The sequence below is a fragment of the Cyprinus carpio genome, chromosome A3 (genome assembly GCF_018340385.1).
Source record: "Cyprinus carpio isolate SPL01 chromosome A3, ASM1834038v1, whole genome shotgun sequence".
Taxonomy (NCBI): Eukaryota; Metazoa; Chordata; class Actinopteri; order Cypriniformes; family Cyprinidae; genus Cyprinus; species Cyprinus carpio.
This window is the reverse complement of record NC_056574.1, coordinates 29,129,057-29,149,988: the sequence shown is the minus strand read 5'-3', so window position 1 is coordinate 29,149,988 and position 20,932 is coordinate 29,129,057. Positions and strand designations below refer to the sequence as shown.

At 37.7% G+C, this 20,932-nt stretch overlaps 3 protein-coding genes across 5 annotated transcripts; all 3 read right to left on the bottom strand.

Annotated features, from left to right (window-relative positions):
- Positions 1-528: 528 nt before the first annotated feature.
- On the bottom strand, positions 529-5,760 carry LOC109098096 (homeobox protein Hox-B7a). Of its 2 annotated transcripts, none has more exons than XM_019111714.2 (2): positions 4,228-5,760; positions 529-1,282 (listed from the first exon to the last, which is right to left on the bottom strand). In XM_019111714.2, exons 1-2 carry the CDS (start codon positions 4,640-4,642, stop codon positions 1,023-1,025), a joined length of 675 nt encoding a protein of 224 aa, XP_018967259.2. In that variant the 5' UTR covers positions 4,643-5,760; the 3' UTR covers positions 529-1,022. The 2 variants fall into 2 exon arrangements, 1 of the variants encoding a protein (XP_018967259.2); XR_006155243.1 differs by lacking the exon at positions 4,228-5,760 and adding an exon at positions 2,024-4,212 and having other exon boundaries at positions 1,145-1,282.
- Positions 5,761-6,271: 511 nt separating this feature from the next.
- LOC109061920 (homeobox protein Hox-B8a) lies at positions 6,272-8,876 on the bottom strand. 2 transcript variants are annotated; one of them, XM_042728360.1, is made up of 2 exons: positions 7,985-8,876; positions 6,272-7,255 (listed from the first exon to the last, which is right to left on the bottom strand). In XM_042728360.1, exons 1-2 carry the CDS (start codon positions 8,406-8,408, stop codon positions 6,939-6,941), a joined length of 741 nt encoding a protein of 246 aa, XP_042584294.1. In that variant the 5' UTR covers positions 8,409-8,876; the 3' UTR covers positions 6,272-6,938. The 2 variants fall into 2 exon arrangements, with proteins under 2 accessions (XP_042584294.1, XP_018934539.2); XM_019078994.2 differs by having other exon boundaries at positions 6,272-7,252; positions 7,985-8,875.
- Positions 8,877-14,548: 5,672 nt separating this feature from the next.
- Positions 14,549-19,197, bottom strand: LOC109061919 (homeobox protein Hox-B9a-like). Its single transcript, XM_019078993.2, has 2 exons — positions 18,525-19,197; positions 14,549-15,984 (listed from the first exon to the last, which is right to left on the bottom strand). The coding sequence occupies exons 1-2, from the start codon at positions 19,036-19,038 to the stop codon at positions 15,749-15,751; spliced, it is 750 nt and encodes a 249-aa protein (XP_018934538.1). The 5' UTR covers positions 19,039-19,197; the 3' UTR covers positions 14,549-15,748.
- Between the last annotated feature and the right edge of the window lie 1,735 nt (positions 19,198-20,932).

Below are 20,932 nucleotides of genomic sequence, written 5' to 3'. Positions count from 1 at the left end.
TTTTTACATCAAAATGTTTTATTATTATTATTATTATTATTATTATTATTATTATTATTATTATCATCATCATTACAAATCAATTATAATTCCCAAATAATGTAAATGTATTTCATTATAAGTAACATTTTTGTAATATACCCATGTAACTGTTAATGTAAATAAAATAACTATTTTCGAGGATGTATTAACCTGAGAGTGTATAAAAATTAACTAATAAAGAATAACCGTAAATTTAGACATCCAGGCGAGGTTGCTTTATTACTTTTCTATTTATTATTATTATTATTATTATTATTATTATTATTATTATATAAAACATTAAACAAAGGCGGGTTTTCGAGTGGCATTTTATGGTAATCATTTAAAAAGGCATGGGTCTATATAGAAATATAAAAATACATGCTCGTATCACATTTAGGGATCTTTGGCTCAACATTATTGTAATTTTAATTCGATAAGAAACGAAAAGCAAGCAAAGAACAAAGGAAAGAAAAATCCCCGAGTGCCAAATATTTAAACATCTTGTAGTCAGCTGTACAGTTTATTTTAACACTTGCGCAAAATATAACAGAGAGAAAAATGCTTAAGCAGGCAAAAATGTACACATAGATACAGAATAGGGATATATCAAAATATGAAATCATTAAAAATGCTTGCTCCCTTCTGTGTTTGACCCCACAGTGACTAGTCCGAACGTGGTCACAAATATGAGTCACAAATATTTGAAATAGTCCATACATTCCAGTTTATATATATATATAAAATCTAGGCTGCTTATGTGGCCTAGGAGAATTAAACGTATACAACTATATTAAAATGCGTTTTAATTACTTGTATTAGCCTACTATATTTACTATAATATAGTCTAACACATTTACACAAATTACATAGGTAGACGACAGTGACACTTAACCTACATTATTGTAAGTAGCATGTCTTTTTGTCCAACTCAGGGTATCCTGAAATAAAGCAGACTGAATCGATAGTATAGTCTATTTTTATGTCTTCCACTTGAGTGGCTACTCATCATCTTCCTCTTCCTCGTCGCCCCCGATTTGGTCAGCAGCAGGAGAGCAGCGGCCCATTGATTTGTTCTCTTTCTTCCATTTCATCCTTCTGTTTTGAAACCAGATTTTTATCTGGCGTTCGGTCAAACACAGGGCGTGTGCAATCTCGATACGACGCCTTCGTGAAAGGTAACGGTTGAAGTGAAACTCTTTCTCCAACTCTAATGTCTGATAGCGGGAATATGTCTGACGGCCTCTTTTCCGGTCCGCACCTGTAGAAAAGCGAAAGGAGGATCAGAAAGCATAACAACAACATTAGTAAAGAATAATATGAAGTGTTCGAATCTTTTTCGGTAGTTAAAAAAAAAAAAAAAACAGTTCTGCCTTGGTGAATCCGCTTTGGTGCGATTGAAAACAAAATACAAAATTCAATTAAAATAATTTAAATATGATATAGTGATCTAAAAATAAATCAGATTTAAGCTAAAAACTTGCCAATTTAATGAGTTAATGTAAAACGAGAAATTCGAGACATTTTAGAATTTTCAGTAATATTGCACACTGGGGGAAAAAAGAGTCATAACACGCATGCTGCTGCTTGTAGGTGTATTATTTTGGCACAAATTTTCAAATACTGAGATTTGTGACTGTAAATATTTAGATATTTGACTTGTTAGCTTTTTGCAGAGTGCCTATGCCATCACATAACAAGCAGTTATTAAATCCTGAAATTTTTAAAAAGAGTTCATCAGACTTCTAAATTATTTTCTTATATTATTTTATTCCTTACATTTAGGTCACAAACTGTAGTAAAAGCATAAAACAAAACGAAACACACATACACATGTAATTTAAAGCATTGCGTTTGACCACTATTTAAGCGTTACGTTTTAACTCTGTATTAAGGTAAAGACACACAACAGTAGCTAATCAAAATTTTGAAGGGTAAAATATATCTTAAATATAAAAGTGGAATGTAAACATTCAAAAGAAAAATGAAAGTACACAAATACCCTTCTGAATGTAAATTCACTGGCTTGCACACTCCCGTGACTCTAATGGAGCCCTGGCGTTCAGACTTCCTTCTAAACATGACCAAAGTCAACAACATGATCTAGTCCCCTTACACATAAGCGATGAAGTGTTCGTCTATCCGTCTAGATAAAGAAGCCATCTATGTAAAGTATCCATCTTTAAGCTGCACGTTTAAAGAAAATAAATCTAACAAGACTTTCACAACCATGTCCATGCACGGTCAGTGACTTTCTGCTGTCCCTGCGTTTCCGTTTCCAGCAGACTGTCGACAAATGGGGACTGCTTTGAGTTCGTGTGCTTTTTGAACTTTTTTATTGCACTATTCAGTCGTTTGTATCTTACTTCCGTCTTGTCGGCAATGCCGTGTCACTTCTTGTTGATACAAGTCTAGCACTAACTGTCCAAAAGCATAAAGAATTTGAGGGGAAAACAAAAGAAATGAAAGAAATCGAGAGAATGAAATACAAGTTTAGTATTGAAATCCATAAACATGATACTGCGGTTTAGTTCTTTTAGAGGTATAAAATAAGTGCATAAATTGTGTCCTCGCAGAACGAAACGCTTTTACACGAGTTAAAACAAGGAAGAGCATTGTACTCGGTCACTGTGCAGGGTCTCTACACAGGCTCCTGAATGTAAGACATGGAAATAGAATTTTCATCTGGTGTGTGAATGTGTCTGTGTGTGAATAGTGAAAGAGAAATAAAGCGAGGGACAGAGCCCATCTATGTGAAATATTAAACCTAAGCACGAAATCAACTGAAAAGGCCTTATAGTAACAAAGACACAAAAGCTAGTGGTTGGAGGTGCAAAGCCCAGCTTATGTGTCGGATATGTTAAAAAAAAAAAATTATAATAATAATAATTATAGGAGCAAAGGGATTAGCCTACTTCTTGTGATTAGCCTATGTGTGTTTATATAGGCTACTTTTGAATATTTGTTGTAAGGCCCAACTTCCTTCTATGCATCTGTCTACACCAGTTTCATAAGTTTCATATCATAAGACCAAATAAGTGGCCTTTACAGCAGACATTCACAGGACATCAGAGACTAATATGATCAATGAAAAGTTAAAAAGCTTAAAATACAGTTTCCCTATTTGAAAGAGGCTTAATGTTTACAATCAAATTCGGTCGATTGGATGCGGATATTATAAAAATTAAAATTATTTAAAATGTCGTAACTCTCTACACAAGGACAGTAAGATATACTAACTATGACCCATGCATTACTTTTAAATGACACTGGCATTTCACACAAAACTACGGCACAGAACGAAAATGTACACCAAAGGCGCGCAAGGACTATCTGCCAGAAAATGTCAACAACTTTGCTAATGAGGTATCTGTTTCAAAAGTATGTTGTTGTATTTTTACACTGGGAGCTAACAAGAGAAGAAGCGCCCCATGTTGACAGTTGACTGATAGGAACGTCTTTGCTCGTGGGGAGTGTCTTGAAAGGCCGCAGAAAATCATTAAAGGAGAACTTGTCGACCTCCTTTCCAAATAGCCTACGTCAGCCAGGACATGTGGTGGCTATGTGAGAAGAATGCTGTTACTACGAAAAGTTGGCGATTTGTTAAAAACCATTGTTGAGCGAATAATTAGTCGCGGAACTGGCCGTAGATCATGAGTCATATGTTTTGTGAAATTTCCAACACATGCGCGTGTGCACGCATGCAGGCACATACATGTAGCATACAACATATACATATATAAAACACACACGCCCACTCAGGCACTGTTAAATTTCTGACAGCAATTTAAAACAAAGGTCCACCCAGCTCTAACATACCCTAGAAATACAAGGCCCCGCCCTCTATATCGATAATATGAGGATTTTTAACGCCATGACTGCCAACATACTAACTTAAAGATGTATTCATGTGTACACGCAGCAACATATGCAACCATGACCCACAATCTCAGCGGAATCTTGGATATTTAATATAGCTAAACATAATTAATCAAACCTCTCATATACCGTCCCCTCCCTTTTCCTCAAAACACGAAATACTACTAGGTTGTCTTGAATTATGGCGACTAATTAGTCATAAAAAAGATCTGAGGAAAAGACCATTTTTTGAAATGACTCGGTCGCTCCCGTTAACCTGTCTCCCTCCCCCTCGGACATACATAGACGCACACCCCGGTCCTTAAGAAACATTCAGTTTTCACAGACCTGTGCTCCTCATCCACGGATAGATTCGGAGGTTGTTTTCGTTGTTTTGATGGTAGCCCCTCTGTTCTTCTATACCACTGCTTTGCGCTTTACAGAGATCGCCAGCGCTCACCATGGGTAGATTCGGATGGTCAAACAGAGAGCTGGGCATGTTCAACGAAACTGCTCCCAGTTCATACGCAGTAGGGTAAATGCCTTGAGTCTGGCTGGAAAGACTAGCACCGTTAGTGTACATGCTCGACAGGGAGACAGAGGAGACCGGTGCACCGGTAGAAGCCGAGCCGTAGCCGCTGGCCCGCTGCGAGCTGCACGAAAAGGCGCAAGAAGTTTGCTCGGAAAACACGCCTGTAGAGAAGGCTGAACTCGCCACTTGGTATTTGGAAAACAACGCGTTCGCATAATACAGTGAACTCATAATTTGAGAAGTGATTTATATGCCAAGAAGTTTTAGTGTCGGTTTTACGAGGTCCAATGATATATTATAGAATTACAGTCTAGATTTACACCAAAAATCACCCCTTTTTCCTCTGGGGCCACGTGATGGACAGCACGTGATGAAATGTCCTCCAATGGGTGTACGTCTTCCCAGAGCCCCGTCTAATGTGGAGAAGGGCTTTGCAGCTGACCATCCACATACATTTGTTAAATTATTCACTTACAACCAACAGTACCTAGTCAACAGAAACGCACATAGAGAACACACAGATCAATAGGCTATTGAGAAAGTTTCTGTAATCACCTAAAACAGTGCCAAGAAATAAATGATTGTGGGCTGTACAAACTTATAAATGAGTTCAGGTTGTCCAGATTTAGGAACGTACCTCCTGTTTGGGAGGCCACCACACAAATAACAAGAAACCTATTTATTTCTGTATTGATTTTCAACACTATCCCCTCTTGTCACCGGTCCTGCACATACCCCAATCTCATCACTGCATTTCTGCAATGTCTGTACAGTGTGCCCGTGCCAAGAGCATGATGACTCGGGCCCTTACTAGTTTCTGCTTCAAAGCATCCCTATGGCCTGAACAATCACCACTACCTAGCCATTTCCATGGCGACGGAATGGTTCAGTGCACCCCAAACAGTTTCCCTGTACATAGTAAGCAAACATGTTCACGCGAGAGCTCTGAATCTAGTCGTGGAACTTATACACTCTAAATGTTTGAGAAGCCCACATACTCTTACTACAGTAATTCACCTGACACGATGTGCTCCCATAATTCAAATACCCACATTTAACAAAGACCAGCAAGATGAAATTTCGTTTTAAGAGATTTTCGATTTAGATTCACGATAATACAGTCTGTTTCTGTTTAGTGGGCATTATATCGTGTTGTGTTACGATATTGGTCTGACAAGTTATGAGGGTTTTCAGTTGTGGTTTCACATGCCGCCTCTCTTTTAGTTCACGTATCCAACTATAAATCAAAAATTTGTAAATATATTATGTTTTAACGTTCCATAAATTATTCCATTCTATTCCATGTTCGTGCTTATATAGATTATTTGAAATGAATGCCTATGTTTTAACATAACATCCTGTCTGGTAACCTAAAAGGTTTTTTTTTTTTTTTTTTTTTTTTTTTTTAAGCTGACCTTGGAACCGCATACTAGCGAGAAATTATGTAGTGCAGGGGTAGGCAATGTCGGTCCTGGAGTGCCGATGTCCTGCGTGCAGTTTAGCTCCAACCCTGAAAAAAAAAATCACTTGTCTGTGGCCTCAGTAATCCTGAAGACCTTGATTAGCTTGTTCAGGTGTGTTTGATTAGGGTTAGAGCTAAACTCTGCAGGACAGCGGCACTCGAGGAGGGACGTTGCCTATCCCTGATGTAGAGGATACATGGTGCCAGGGATTGTCGCTTGTAAACTTTATTGTGTCACTTTCTGCCGGATTTCTCCAGTTTTAGACACCAGAATACAGTTAAGTATGACAACAAAACATACAGTTATCTCACACTTCAGTAAAGAACTACTTCAGAACTACTTCAGTAAAGGTGAACGACAACAATTTGAATCATAGTAAACCATGGGTCACATGACATAATTTTCTAAATTCTTTTTTAATATGTTTATTCATTTTTATAATCCACTGTGCGCATGCTTACCCCATGAAAGGAAGACAACAAAAAATACCATCGATTTAAGAAGAACCAAAGACGTGTAAAAAGAGATTCTACGGCATAAATAGGCAGTTTCATGTTGTTGGACGTCATTAATTTCTACGTCATCATCATAACATATAAGTGAGAACAGTTAAAAGTGCACCATTTAACTTAAAAACTATACAGCTGCCAAGGTAATTGTTAATGTCAAAATCCTAACAATAGAAACTTAAGTTTCACGATAATTATTTCACAAAGAAAGGAGACTAGCTTTAACACTATCATACTCTCTGAAGAACAGTTAAAAAGTAAAAATGCCTCTTGTCCTTCGTCTTCCTGAAGTTCTGTGGTCACCACATTAAGTTTATAGTCATTCGTCTAGTCCCAGACATTGTCTTATGTTCCTTCCTCGAGTGAAAGATGTAACCACTCGACTTGATTAAAATGTCTCTGTGAGACAAACCTTCCATGCAAACACCGTTAATCTCTTCATCATTGTATGTTTTATTTTCCCTATTTATTCTTTGCCGTTTTGATTGACTGACACACGTACACACACTCTCTCTCCCTCTCACACACACACACACACAAGCGCGCGCATCCGCTCTACATTTGTTTTGCCTTGTCGCAGTCTTCGCCGGCTGACTGTGTCCCGGATGCCTGTTCTTTCTCTCGTTTCTCATTTTCGATCTGCTCTTGTTCAGACTTGCTGCTTGGAAACTTGTCCTTGTTGTTTTCCTTTTTCCATTTCATGCGACGGTTTTGAAACCAGATTTTGACTTGTCGTTCTGTCAGTCCCAAAGCGTGTGATACTTCAATCCGTCGCTTGCGTGTTAGGTAGGGATTGAAGAGAAACTCTTTCTCGAGTTCCAGCGTCTGATAGCGGCTGTAGGTCTGGCGGCCTCGCCTCCGTCCGGCAGCTACTGGCAATAAAGAAGTTTACAGATGTTAGAGCTTACAATACGTGCCACATCGTAATTTTACAATCAAGTTCAAACATATTTGTGAACCAACATTGCACAAAGGCAACTTCCATGCGAAATGAACATCTACAGAACACAATCGCGATACATTATTAGTTTATGGGTAGGCTTTTAGTGTGCCATGGAGACTCCCCACAGCCTAACGCAGTAATTAATGTAAAAGCTAATATACAAATATAAGTACCACAACACTAACCCCACAGTAGAATTGTCAAAAAGCAGTCTATACTATTTCACATTTAGGCACAGCCATAAATGACATAATCATTGTAAAACGACCACTGTGTACTGAAATAAACTCAGGGCTCACTGTAAGTCGTTAAAGGCTGCAGTAAAACTTTGACCTGAGACGTGAAAGATCAGCTGTGGGGCAATGGAACATGGAAACAGCAAGAAGAGAAGGGGCTTTTCTCTCACCCTCTTCTTCCTCTCTCCCACTCTCCTGTGTTTCTATGGCAGGGTCATTAAACTGTAAAGTGATTCACAAGTTTTGAACACCATAAAACAATAAAAACGGCTATTGTCTTCCCTCCTCTCGTGCACACAGGAAATGCCATTCTAAACCTAAATAGTACTGAGATTGTTTTCGTGTGGCTAACCCAGGTTTATGTCACTTACACAAACACACACAACGCGGGTTGGCCGGCTTTTCTGTCTACCGAGGCTCACCTTGAGGTCGCATCCACGGGAACAGCTGTGTGGGCGACGGACTCTGCTCTGTGTTGTCCGTCTCGTCGCCGATGCCCCCCGTGGCGAGCTTGCAGTCGCTATACTGAACCAAGTCGGCATCTTGAGCCCCGAAAATTGTTTGCCTCTGGAGAGCATCATAACCGTAGAAGTTACCCGGCTCGCCGTGACAAGTTACTGCACAGGGACTCTGCTGGTAAGGAGCTGCGGAGAGCGTGGATGCGCCATGGTGATAAAACTCCTGAATCTGAGGGGCATGCTGGAAAGTGGCTCCGGTGCCTGGACCGTACACGACGGTGGGTCTCGTCCCTAGGTCCTGAGCAAACCCGCACTCGTAATAGTTTGGCCGCAGAGTGTCTCCACTTTTGTATTTAGTGAAGAGAGAGTTGACGAAATATGAGCTCATCTTTTGATGTTGTTGTTGGCACTGATTTTGTTGAAGAGTTTGCGTTTGAATGTCTTTATATCAGCGCGGTAGCTTCAGAGAGTTGTCAGTTTCACAGTTACTGAGGTAACAAACAATGCAGCAGCCAAGCCTTGATTTCCAATAACTGAACGGTTTGCGTTTGTATACCTTTGTTAAATCAACTTGTCTAAAGCTTCCATAGGCATGTTCCCACTGTAGAGTTCCAGCATCACAATTCCGGTGAAGGGTGCAAGTTCCCAACCAGTTTTCTATGATTTACTCGGCTGCAAATGAGCAGTTTCATATTTTGCTGTGTGTTTTCACGATCATTTGCATCTTCTATCGGATCCTCGTTCCATTGGCTTTTTGCATCCCTACACGGACACCGCTCAGCGCGATTCTGATAAGAAGGGAGTGAGAGAATGAAAAAGAGAAAGCGAGTGAGAGAGAGCGCGAGGGCGCAGGAGAGAGAAGGGGGGCCAAGGGAGAGAGAGGAGGGGGAAATATGCACATTAATATGTTCAAGCGGGTAAGTTAATGAGAAATCTGCCGCTTTGCATCAGATCAAGTGCATAGCCTCTGTTCCTCCCCCCACTCAACTTCTCCACTCCAAACCCCTTTGAAAGATTTATTTTTCGCATGTTCATCACAGACAGTCTAAAGTGATGCATATTTAGTGGTTAATTTCCAAATCTCTAACGAGGTCTAGCCTCCTTTTTTAAAATGTCAGGGTCAAGACGGCCAATCTTAAAAAGTACACGATTTAATTGGCATCAGTTTAAATGTTTTACATCCTATAAACCTTATAAGCACGCTTAAACTTACAAAATCATCCTCTGCAGCGACCAAGGCGCGCGCATCGAAAATTAGCGAGGCGGTCATATTTAATATTCTGATAATTGTATTTATATAAATATAGTTACAGAGATGTGAGGATGTTGAAATGGACCTGCACGTAAGGTGTAATGGCAAATGTGGCTGTACATGGTTTAAGAAAATATAAAATGCAATAAACGCCCCTACTGTTTGTTGTTGACGTAGTGCGTTTTTATGAGGTTCCACGACCAGTGCTGTAAATGCTTCAATCTGGATTTTATCTATGCAGAAATAGTAAGTCCTTTAATTGTCATTTTCGTTTGGTTTTCCATACAGTCTGCCAATGTGTTTAGCACGAGTAAATCGGATTAACATTACCTAGAAAAACCGAGGGGTGAAAAGTACCGTGCAAGGAATTTTCTAATGATAAAAATGTAAATAGCCTATCAGTGAAAAAGTAAAAATGTATGAATAAACAAACAATATGTTTTACGTGCTTGTATCAGTTTAAAATGTTTCTGGATTCGTTTTGATTTGGGAGAAAATTATGGAATTCTAATTATAAAATTATTATAGAATTATATAACTTTTCATATTTTCTAAAAATCTAAGATTTTTTCCTTTGTTATTTTAAAGTATCCTTAGCATATACACTGACTAAAACTGCTCACCTAATGCACAAAAAGTAGTATTTTTAAAAACTATATGACACATATGATCTAATGCCGGTGCCTGTCATTTTACAACTCATTTGAGTCTATAATAAATTACTGCCGAGGATTTGAAAGCAGTGTCTTTTCCCAAAATCATCACCTCAATATGACGAATCCTTTTGAAGCTTTATGTTGACTACATGAGGGGGAAAATTTACATTTCAGCACGTGGCGTATGTAGCCTACAATGTTGATGTTTCTATATTACGGGTTAATCTAAAGCGTTAATCACGCACATCTTGTTCTGACCGTTTTAAACGTTTCTTCTCTTAACAAGGACAAAGAGTTCATCAAGTACATACATTTATTCTTACGTTTGACCAATTAAGCTTATGATTCGGCTTTAGTAAAACCTAGAATATCTTTGATGTAAAAGAAATTCTGTTGTAAATATTTTCTGTGATTTGACTTTCCATTACATGAATATGTGGGTATATAGTTAGTGAATATAATAATAAAATTAATGGTGTCAGAGAACGTCATACTGTTGTATGTTTTTGTTTGGCTTTTGTTTTTTTCTTTGTGTGTGTGTGTGTGTGTTGTTTGTTTGTTTTTTACAATTTCACTGCAATAGCAGTAATCAATGTCAAAGTGTTTTTTTGCTGTCATTAAAATATTTGCTAACCCAAGTTTTGTGTGGTGACTTTAGTCATATAATCATTCTATTACCATTTAATACAATCACTGAATCATCAAAAATGTTTGGGTTTCATATAAAATGTAGCAGATAATACAGTACACTGATTTAATTTATTTTAACATTGCTCTAATAATTTAAAAAGCCGAACTGAAAACGTTGAATAATCTAATTTGTTAGGATTAAAAGTTAAAACAGAATTAGCCTACAACAATGCATTATTCATTATTATATCCTAAGTTTGAGTAGGCCTACCCTAACATTTAAAGACACATTCAATAGAGGGTTTCTCGGGATCTTTATAACATAGATTAGGAATCTTCTGAAGCGAATGTTCTTCGTCTTTTTCAAAAGCTCCACTGTATCAGAGGGAAACTGTATGAACCTTACTTTAGACAAGTGTAATACCGCACATGTTTTGGCCCGTGTTTCCGGTTTGGGGGTGGAGGGTGGTCAGCCAGTCACTTTTTGATGGAACAACATTGCCATCAAGCGGCAGTTGTGTGTTACTCCATGTGCAAAATCAGACGTAATGAGACGGAAGTTCAAAAGCTAATGGTTCTATAAACAACGAACATCAAAACAGAATGAGCGAATTAACAGCTCAGTAAGTGCAAATTCAATGATGTTAAGTACTTCTTTTCATTCTCTATAACAAGAAATCCATTTAAAACCGACCCTTGTAGCATTTAGTCTTGTGTGTTTTTAAACGTATCTAGAAAAGTAATTTGCGTAGGGTTGGAACACTGACACTAAGGTTAAACCATTAAAAACAATGAAAGAAAGTTTTTTCTTCTGTCTTACTAGTATTTTGTTAATATTTATAACTGTATTAAATTTAACGTTTAGAATGAGGCCGTCTGTTCCGTCTGTCCATGATATCCAATTTTTTTGTGGGTTTCACTCTTCTTATTTTAATGCACAACTAGGCCACTTTACCTATAGTACCATTACCAAACCTACTGCTGCTGCTGCTACTACTACTACTACTAATAATAATAATAATAATAATAACAACAATAACAGGCTAATAATAATAGCTGATACTAGCAGCCTTTTCAAGTATTATTTTTAATGGCATACACACTGTTAGAAAAAAACAATATTCAGGCCTCGAAATAACATTTCCATGCATAAATACGTCCCTTTTTTATTTGGGCTGCGTGCATGTGCATTATTGTATTACCAGCATGACTTTCCTTTTGTTAGTTGTCAATACAGACAGGCTTTATATATATATATATATATATATATATATATATATATATATATATATATATATATATATATATATATATATATATATAAAGATTGATTTAGATTTCTATTTATTCGAAAGCTTTATTACATTATTATTCACATCATTGATAATGTAGATAGTAATATTAATAGTAATATTAACAGACTATGCATTAAAGCAGCTATAATAAGCACAATAAACTGAAATATAAAAAACAAACTATAATGAACATTTTAGGGACTCTATGGTTGCAGAAGTTAATGTTATGTGTGGTTCTGATTTTGAGAGAATTCATTATCTTTCTTTAGAAACCGGCCTTTGTATCACCAAGACACAATCGGATGTGTACCCACAAAATGGCGAAGTCGAGCTCGGTCCAAAAGGCTGTAAACAAATTAGCGTTGGTCATCGCAGACGTCTCGCCAGAAATCCTCTTTTTGTGACAGTTTATGGCCCGCTATAAGGGCTGTAGTGCGTTCGGAAATGGAACAAAGGGTGGGCGTCGATTGAATTGGACTCAGGGCTCTCATGTGGAAGTCCAGATCTCACCCATCCCGACCCCCTACTCTGTAAGGAATCTGGACGGCTAAAGAACAAACGCTGTACACAATAAACGACAAATGCGAGAAAGGGGAAGAAAAAAAACAGGCTCCCCCAACAGAGACACAGTGTTTACGCAAATTATTTTGCCTTACAGTTATTAGAATCCTGAAACGTTTTTCAAAATTTTCATTTTTTTTTTCTCGCGTAGTGTTTGCTTTACAGCCATTTAGTTCTTAACCTTCATACATTTATACCCTATAAAGTTTTATTACAGTCATATTATTTTATTGCGGCACACCACATTGAATTTCTTTCTCTTTTTTTATGACAGTCGACTTCCCATTTCCTTCGAACATGGAGCGTACATCCTTTCTGCAGTTTGTTTCCATTCAAAACACCAAAATAAAGGGCGTTAATGGTGTGGCAGGACTCAAAATATCTTCTCAGCTCTAGAATCACCAGGGCAGACTTATGCTGAATTAATATGTGACGAAGGCTGAATTCGTACACACATCTGTGAGCCAGGACAACTGGCAATGTCTTCAGAAATGTTTAATTGTTTCAATCTGTTGAATGCAGAACTTTTTTAAGCTGTCTTCTTTCTTCTTTCTATTTGCAATTGCATCATTTGCTAAATGGGTAGGACCTTGGCTGTCTATATTTGTAGTGAAATCATTGTATTCTTAATTTTTTTATTATTATAGTTTTTTTTTTTTTTGGGGGGGGGGGTATTTTTATTTTTATTTTTATTGCTATAAAACTGCATGTGAATGGCCACATTTACCATCGCATTTAACACTGCACATTTTCTCTGCTAACAGTGGGCCTCGCGTCTTACATTATTTAGTGTCTAACTTCAGAGCTTGAAACATTTAGACATACCTTATCCCTTTTAGTTTGCATAATTTATTATACATCGCCTCTGCAGGCAAAATATCCTTCTTGACTCTTGATGCATAGCTTGCATCTGGAGGATGCGGTACAGCCAAATATAACACCACAAATATCATAAGGGAATCAAATAATACGTTAAGAAGAGTGCCAAAGCAAAGATGTGTCATGGTTATTCTCAGTAAGTCTTCTTTGCACATATGAGCTGCACGTTTCTTCATTCCGATTCAAGATGAATGCTCGAGCGCACGATAACATATTTACAACATATGATTCTCATTATAAAATGCAGTAAACATTAAAGTAGAGTACTACAGCATGTCCTTTGCTAAAGCACAAAAGATCGAGATAAAGTTTGCGCTGGTTTACAATCAAAAAACATAAAGGGCAATTACTGTGCCAAATCGGGGAAAGAGGTGACGTGCTAAATAAATAAATACATAGGCCTACATACATAAAAAAGCAGCAAAGACTTTAATTTCACCAATCTCTATGTCCATGTGTCCGGTTAGTATCGATAACACAAAGACACACATCATGCACAGCCACATATATTTATTTTAATTACATGATGAATGTTTAGATTCCGAGAGAGTTTTTGTTGCAGTGATACATCAGGCTGTGCACTCATTTATAGAGAGAGAGAGAGAGAGAGAGACGGAGAGAAAGAGAGAAACATTACATTTTAAATCATATTGTATTTGGGTAACTTTCATCAACCTGCCTATTAGCTCTGTCCATAGAAATGACAATACCTGTGTGTGGTCTACATGTAAACTTTAATGAGTCCAGCATCAACAGTGCAATAGCACAGATTAACAACACAACAAAACAATAACACAAAAAGAGACAGAGCAGTCGTGTACAAAAACAATTTAGATCTTGCGTTGCGAGTTAAAGTCTGGTGTTGTTAATTATTTGTCTTTTAATAAATGTACAGAATTTAATAAATGTGTGTGTGTGTGTGTGTGTGTGTGTGTGTGTGTGTGTGTGTGTGTGTGTGTGTGTGTGTGTGTGTTCCTGACTGGACGTGAGTCAAAGAAAGTGGGAAAAGTTTAAGGAGTGATTGACATTTGAAGATAGCCGCGCTCGATTTCCATAAAGTCAAATCACAAAACCATAAAACAAATCTCTAATCCAACAAAGCAATATGAATGAACGAGCAAATACAGAAAACATCACTGACAATGGAAAACGGACATGATTCTGGACATATAGCCTACATGGAACCTGTAAACAAAATAGAAAAATGAAAAGGTTACGTGTATCAACTCATTCAAGTATGAATTATTTTTTGAAATTCTTTTTACAACATATAAAACATTCCATTAAAAAGAAGAAAAAAAACTATTAACGTATTTACAATAAATTAAAACAACAATCCTTATACCGCACATAAAACAGCTTCGAATTAATACTAGCTTTTCAATAACACATACATAAGAAAACTACACAATAGGCTACGTGGCATGCGCAAATTTATGTAAACAACTGCGACCGAATCTGTATTAAAGGTTGTTATACATTTCAGCACGAATTAATTCTATGGTTACTGGCACGCTACAAATACATACACTCGGAACCTGCACTCTAAATTTCAAAAGGATTATTTTGGGATATCTGAACCAAAATTAGTAGGTAAAACAACTTGTTTCATTCGTGTTTAATTACTTTAGTTTGATTCTTGATTTTGACCCAAAATGATCCAAACACTATTGAAGGAAACTGAAGTAGAAGCTATAAAGAAAATATCTGAAAGCAATTTTAGAAATTATTATTATTATTATTATTATTATTATTATTATTATTATTATTATTATTATTATTACTAGTACTACTATTAGTACATTCAAATCAACCAAGACAATTTATAAGTGTGCCTCTACCACAAATGCGCACAAGTAAATGTCAAAAGGAGCTAATTTATAATATCGTAAACTTCAATAACTGCTTCACAGATGGTATAGACACTACGAACTAAAGACTGTTGTATTCCGCTATAATAATAATAATAATTATAATAATAATTTTGTAAAAGAGAGCTCACGTCTTTAGCAAATACGTGAACATGCTTTACAGATAAGCCAAACTTCCCTTGTATACTGAATGAGGCGTATGTTTTGTTAAATACATTTTATATCAGCATATGTCTATGACAAAAGGAATGATGAAAAATGCAGAATTATAGAGAAAAACTTTATAAAAAGCACAATATTTCAGCCTGTTGAAACCAGTTCCTTATCACCTGTTTATTTCCTGGTGAAGTGTTTCTTTAACACAAGTCATAAAATGCAATAAAAGAAGGGAGAGATGGCAAGACGTTTTCCCCTTCCTCTGCATCATCTCACCTCTTCCTTATACTCTATATTTTTAACACTGTCCAGTCCTATATGGAAAATGGTGTGTGAATGCGCGTCAGCGTTTTCTTTTTGACGCAGTAAAACATTCTTGCATCATACTTTTTGTAAACGGCTTGAACGCCTGGCACCAGTCTGCGTTATTATTCTTTGGGCTGGTCCTTATTCATTTTCTTCATTTTCATTCTTCTGTTTTGGAACCATATTTTTACTTGTCGCTCTGTCAAGTTCAGCAGGCGAGCTACCTCGTGTCTCCGGTCTCGGGTGAGATACATATTGAACAGAAATTCCTTCTCTAGCTCCAAGGTCTGATATTTCGTGTATGGACATCGCTTCTTCCGGGATGATCGAGCGTGTAACCAGTTGGCAGATGGGTCGTCTGCAAATGACAGTCAAAGACAAGAAGAGTAGATCATAATATTAGTACAGATTCCAACATGAAACATGAAACACATTTCAAAATGCACTCAAATTTACAGCCTTCACGAAGAAGATGAATATTATTAAAACAAAGTGCTTTAGGGCGCCATCAATGAAAACCAACGCTATGATTTGTGAAAACAAGTAAAGCTAAGCAATTTCAAAGTATTAACTTGAGACGCAGTAATAAAATTCTATGCTTAAACTGTACCACCACCAGTAAGCAGCAACTTTGTACAAGAGGCCACTTAAGTTCACCTGTGATAACCTGTGTCATGCATCTCCCTGTAAAGGAGAATGTGTACGCACTGAATAATATAAAGTTTTCTTTAAAGAAAAAATAATAAGAAGAAAAGGGCTGAGGGGAAAGAAAGGTTTAATTTGGAACTCTGCAGGGAGTTTAACCATACTGGAATGCACTGTAAAATGTGGTCACATGTGACATGAGATTATCTCCTTTTTAGGGAGAAATGTGGGATGAATTACGGAGGAAGAGCATCTCTAACGAGGCGTCTTCTCCCTCAGTGGTTTGGTCGGGAATGCAAATGGGAGGCTGAAAAATTTCCGTTGTGCTGACTTTTGTTAACATGCACACGGAGAAGCTGAATGTTACAGCGACTCGAGATTCACTGTGATGACGAAATTGATGTCACCTGTGCATGCCTTCTGTACCTGTGTGGGTTAAATGACGTCAAGGGAACATTTCTACCATGGCGGTGCTTCATGCTCTCTTAAAGTGCATACTATTTGCATGAAAAACATTCAGCGTTTGGCACATAACTTAATTTTTCAGGGGCTCAGGCAGTTTGAAGGTGTATGCTAGGTTAGAAAAGCCACGTATTTATAGATGTTTCCCATCCTATGCGTACAACTCCATGGCTTCTGCCTCAAGACATACCATGTCAGTTGTACATCAGCTTTCTAGGATGTCCCAAATCGCAATTGTATTTTTATAATGATGGAATGAGATACAAGCATCTAAAATGATTAATGCGCGTGTCATGTCAACTACAGGCCTCACGGACACGTCTGTATACCTTACGACTTATGAGACAAGACCGAGACGTGATCCCTAACAATGAAACGCTAGAGGGTCATGCTATATGATGAGGAAAGTGACGCGTGTTTCCATCAATAAATATGAATCAAAATCCACAAATTAGACAAAGTTTAGAATTTATTTATTTATTGCCTCTAGTCGATTTAATCAAAACGTTTTCAAAGAAAACGGACCTCTGAGCTTAGGACGCTTATTATTGCATTTGCGCATGTTTGGACTGAATCGTATTTTACTCGTGTTTTTAATGCAGCATATCCCAAAGAGCTCACGTACGATTAATGGGGATGTTGGCTCCTCTGATAACTTAATAGACTTGAGACCTATAACTTTTTCCTTCTCATGGGCAGCCATGAGCACAAAGCAGGACGTGTTGTAAACTCCCAACATCATTCCCTTTGCCTACAGTTTATTCTGGAATGCCGCCCGGGGTAGCACATTGGGGATTTCGATTGCGCACAATTCCATTAGTTCACAGTGCTGCAGTTTATTTCACGGATTAAAATCCATTGCCTTTTCAAATTCATTGCGACGAAATCGAAAACGATCGTTGAACAAATCCCTAAGAATGTAGCTGCTTTTCTGAACTTGTTGGAATACTTTAGCATTAGCCATAAACAATCTTACATGGTTATGAGCTGGAATTATGTGGATTATTCTCTGCACCGGCTCAAATCCACCCTTGAGGGAGCTCAAGAAAAGGCAAGATCAGAGAAAAACATACAATCCCCCAGCAGCCAGATTTACCAATAAAAACATATCCATGCAGTATTACATTTATTTTGTGGGATTCAAACTATACCTTCACCTCTGGGATATAATCAATAATATTTCCGCATAAACAGAATTAGATAAAATAAATAAATTAGAGATTCAGATGAAAAGCGAATAAACGTTATAATATTTTTGCTAACCAAGAGCTACCAAACATAAGACCAACATTTGCACCATTTAGTATTATAACTAAGAGACAGTTTGGGGAGTCATTGCACGAAAAAGCTGTTTACAGCCGACCTAAAACTGGCTTGTGCACTAAAGTGCACTGACGCGCACTGACGCGCAAATAAGGGTTTCTAACAGTGACAGAAAGAGAAAGAATATAGGCTACTAAAAGTTACTCAAGAATGTAATAAACTCAAATAACATGATTTGGGAAAAATGAAAGCTTGTTTTATAAACGTGTGAAGCCTCTACATGACCCCAACTAGGCAAAGCAAAACAGTCGTCAGCGATGCTATATGTGTATAGCATGGCTAAATCATACATATTTGGTTAAAAATACAGACTCGATTAAAAACTTCTACATGCTAGCGAAGACTTGAGAATGTTACATGATCATACTTGGCTCCGTGAGGTGTCTGTTGCTCTCCGTTGCTTTGTTCTAGTTTTATGACAGCATTAAACGCTTTACAGAGTGTTCACTTCCTAGGTTTATAACTTACTTTGATCCGGTCCCTCTTTGTCCTCGCTGCCTTCGCATATGTCCTTATTGTCTTCAAACCCAGCGCTGTGAGCAGAATTCATCTCCCGTGCTGTAGAGGACTCCAAGATGTACTCATGCTGCCCGACTAGTTTCGGTGGTTCCCCGAGATGTCCCAGGAGCGGCTCCATCTTGACCTGTCCCTGCCCGGGCAGGGGTTCTGCTCTCGGAGCGCAGTCAAGCCATGTGCGGAGGTATCGGGTATCCGTTGAAGGCACTGGCTGCGTCGGTATGTACGGATGGTAGACCGCTGGTAAGCCACTGGACGCGTGGGAACTGAATGGACTCCATGACGAACTGAACACTGAAGGCTTGGGCTGGAAGCTACAAGAGGGGAACTCGGGATGCTCGCCGGGTCCGGGTTGTCTAGCGCTGGAGTACTGTACATTGGAGAAGCGGGACGCGTTCGGATCTTCTCCTTCATGACTTATGATAGAATCGACATAGTAGTTGCTTAGAGTTCCAGAAATGGACATTCTCGGACATTATATAACGTACTGTTCATTAAAGGGAAAACATGTACAATAGAAATGTGCTTTACTCCCCTCTTTACGGTACTCCTCTCTACTAGCTCGCCAACGAAGTAGAGCCGGGCTGCTATGGTGTGCGCTCCGAGCGAAGTGATTGGTCAGACTTTTTTCGCGAGCCTGATAAAGCGTCAATGGGGTGTAAATCATTCCGCCAAGAGGCTGTACGGAGCTCTCCTCCTCTTACGCTCTTTATATTTCCCATCTAAATAAATTGTCTTGTTTATGCAATATGCAAAATGGGAGTGTGTCCATATATCTCCAGATATCTACAAGCAGTCGGGAAAATGTCAACTTAAATTATGAAAGGTTTTGACATTATATTAAAGGGGAAGCATATGCAGGGCAGTGGCCCACAATAATAAGTGAGAGAACATTTTTGTCTATTAATTGATGTGGCATTATATCGTGATCTATACAGTATAAGTGCTGAATGGGAGCCTGATCATATTTGCTTGATAAAATGTATGACAATAACTATTTAATATAGGCAATTTATGGAGATATTTAACAGGACTTTGAAAGGTATCACAAAAACCAAGAGACGTCTGCATATAAAGTTTACTCAACCGATTTTTTCCCTAAAATATTTTATACCCCCACGTGTTTAAACCTCTAAACCTCCGAGGAGGCAAACCTCTTCCTTCTTGGAGTAATAGGAGTATGTTGAGATAATGAACAGCTTTATTGGGAAATTAACAGTCATTTTTCCTTAACGAGGGTATTAAACACCACCGTGCGACAATCCCCTTGTATTTATAGAAGAAACTACTTGAACTTTTTTGGTCGTTTAATACTATTATAAAATACTACATCAGGCAGCTTTGATTTTTATAGGCCTGATATACTGCCTGTGGCGAGGACCGTGGACGACTCCACTACAGTGTTCCATCCAGTCCCTCATTTCAAACACAAAAATAAACAAGATTCCTTTTTTTTTATTTTATCACTTTATTCAAATAATAAACACCAGTCAATTCTACTCTATCAGCAACATTTTGCAACAGAAATTCAGAATTAGGCGTGCAAAAAGGCAAATGTTTCAGAGATGGTTTCACTGTCCGTGGTGAATGTCTTGGACCATCAATGTAATACAATACAACTGTGATTTCAGCACTTGCTGTGTATGTTGATCGTGCCCAATAAATAGTTGCCCCTTTACATACAGGAATAAATCGAGCCTATGATGCTGTTGTGCCTCAGCAAAAGAACGATAGCAAATCATTGTTCTACAAAACAACAACCACAAAAACATTACAGGTACTGTAGGGTTAACTGAAAAAAAAGAGTTAAAACAACTACTACCATCTTAGTTCATTGTGAATTTAGCCCATATGCTAATTTTATTACAACCGTAACCATGCGTAAACAGAGCAAGTTGCATAATAAGATACATTTGTGCAATAAATTGTGCTACAGAATCTCTAAAACCTCTAAAATGTTAATTACATCAGGAAGAGGCTACACACTTAAATCACAACCTAGCCGTTTTAAAAGGCATTTAACAACACCCTGTAAAAATCAGCCCGTCGCCGGTGAGTTAGCCTACTTCACGTTATGAATTAAAATATCTCTGCCTTCTGTTGGAATTACACAGAGAAAAGGAAAGAGAATCTAAAAAAAAAAATGTGTATTGAAATATCTACACTATAATCCTTTTAACTGTAATCGATTTGGATCATATTTCCTTATGTAATATTGGGCTTTTACACTATGAATAAGAGCATACCAGAACATATACCACATAGGCTACTGTGAAGCTAGTTAAAATGTATGACGTGATAGTCTTAAAAAAATGGAGGCATACTGTCACGCATACACGTTTCAGTACTAATATAAATTC

Excerpts from the sequence above, each read along its gene's own strand:
- LOC109098096 (XM_019111714.2), bottom strand. The coding sequence starts at position 4,642 with ATGAGTTCACTGTATTATGCGAACGCGTTGTTTTCCAAATACCAAGTG. Across the intron at positions 1,283-4,227 it reads TCCGTGGATGAGGAGCACAG|GTGCGGACCGGAAAAGAGGC; the intron begins GTCTGTGAAAAC and ends GCTTTTCTACAG.
- LOC109061919 (XM_019078993.2), bottom strand. The coding sequence starts at position 19,038 with ATGTCCATTTCTGGAACTCTAAGCAACTACTATGTCGATTCTATCATA. Across the intron at positions 15,985-18,524 it reads CAAAGAGGGACCGGATCAAA|ACGACCCATCTGCCAACTGG; the intron begins GTAAGTTATAAA and ends TGTCATTTGCAG.
- LOC109061920 (XM_042728360.1), bottom strand. The coding sequence starts at position 8,408 with ATGAGCTCATATTTCGTCAACTCTCTCTTCACTAAATACAAAAGTGGA. Across the intron at positions 7,256-7,984 it reads CCCGTGGATGCGACCTCAAG|TAGCTGCCGGACGGAGGCGA; the intron begins GTGAGCCTCGGT and ends CTTTATTGCCAG.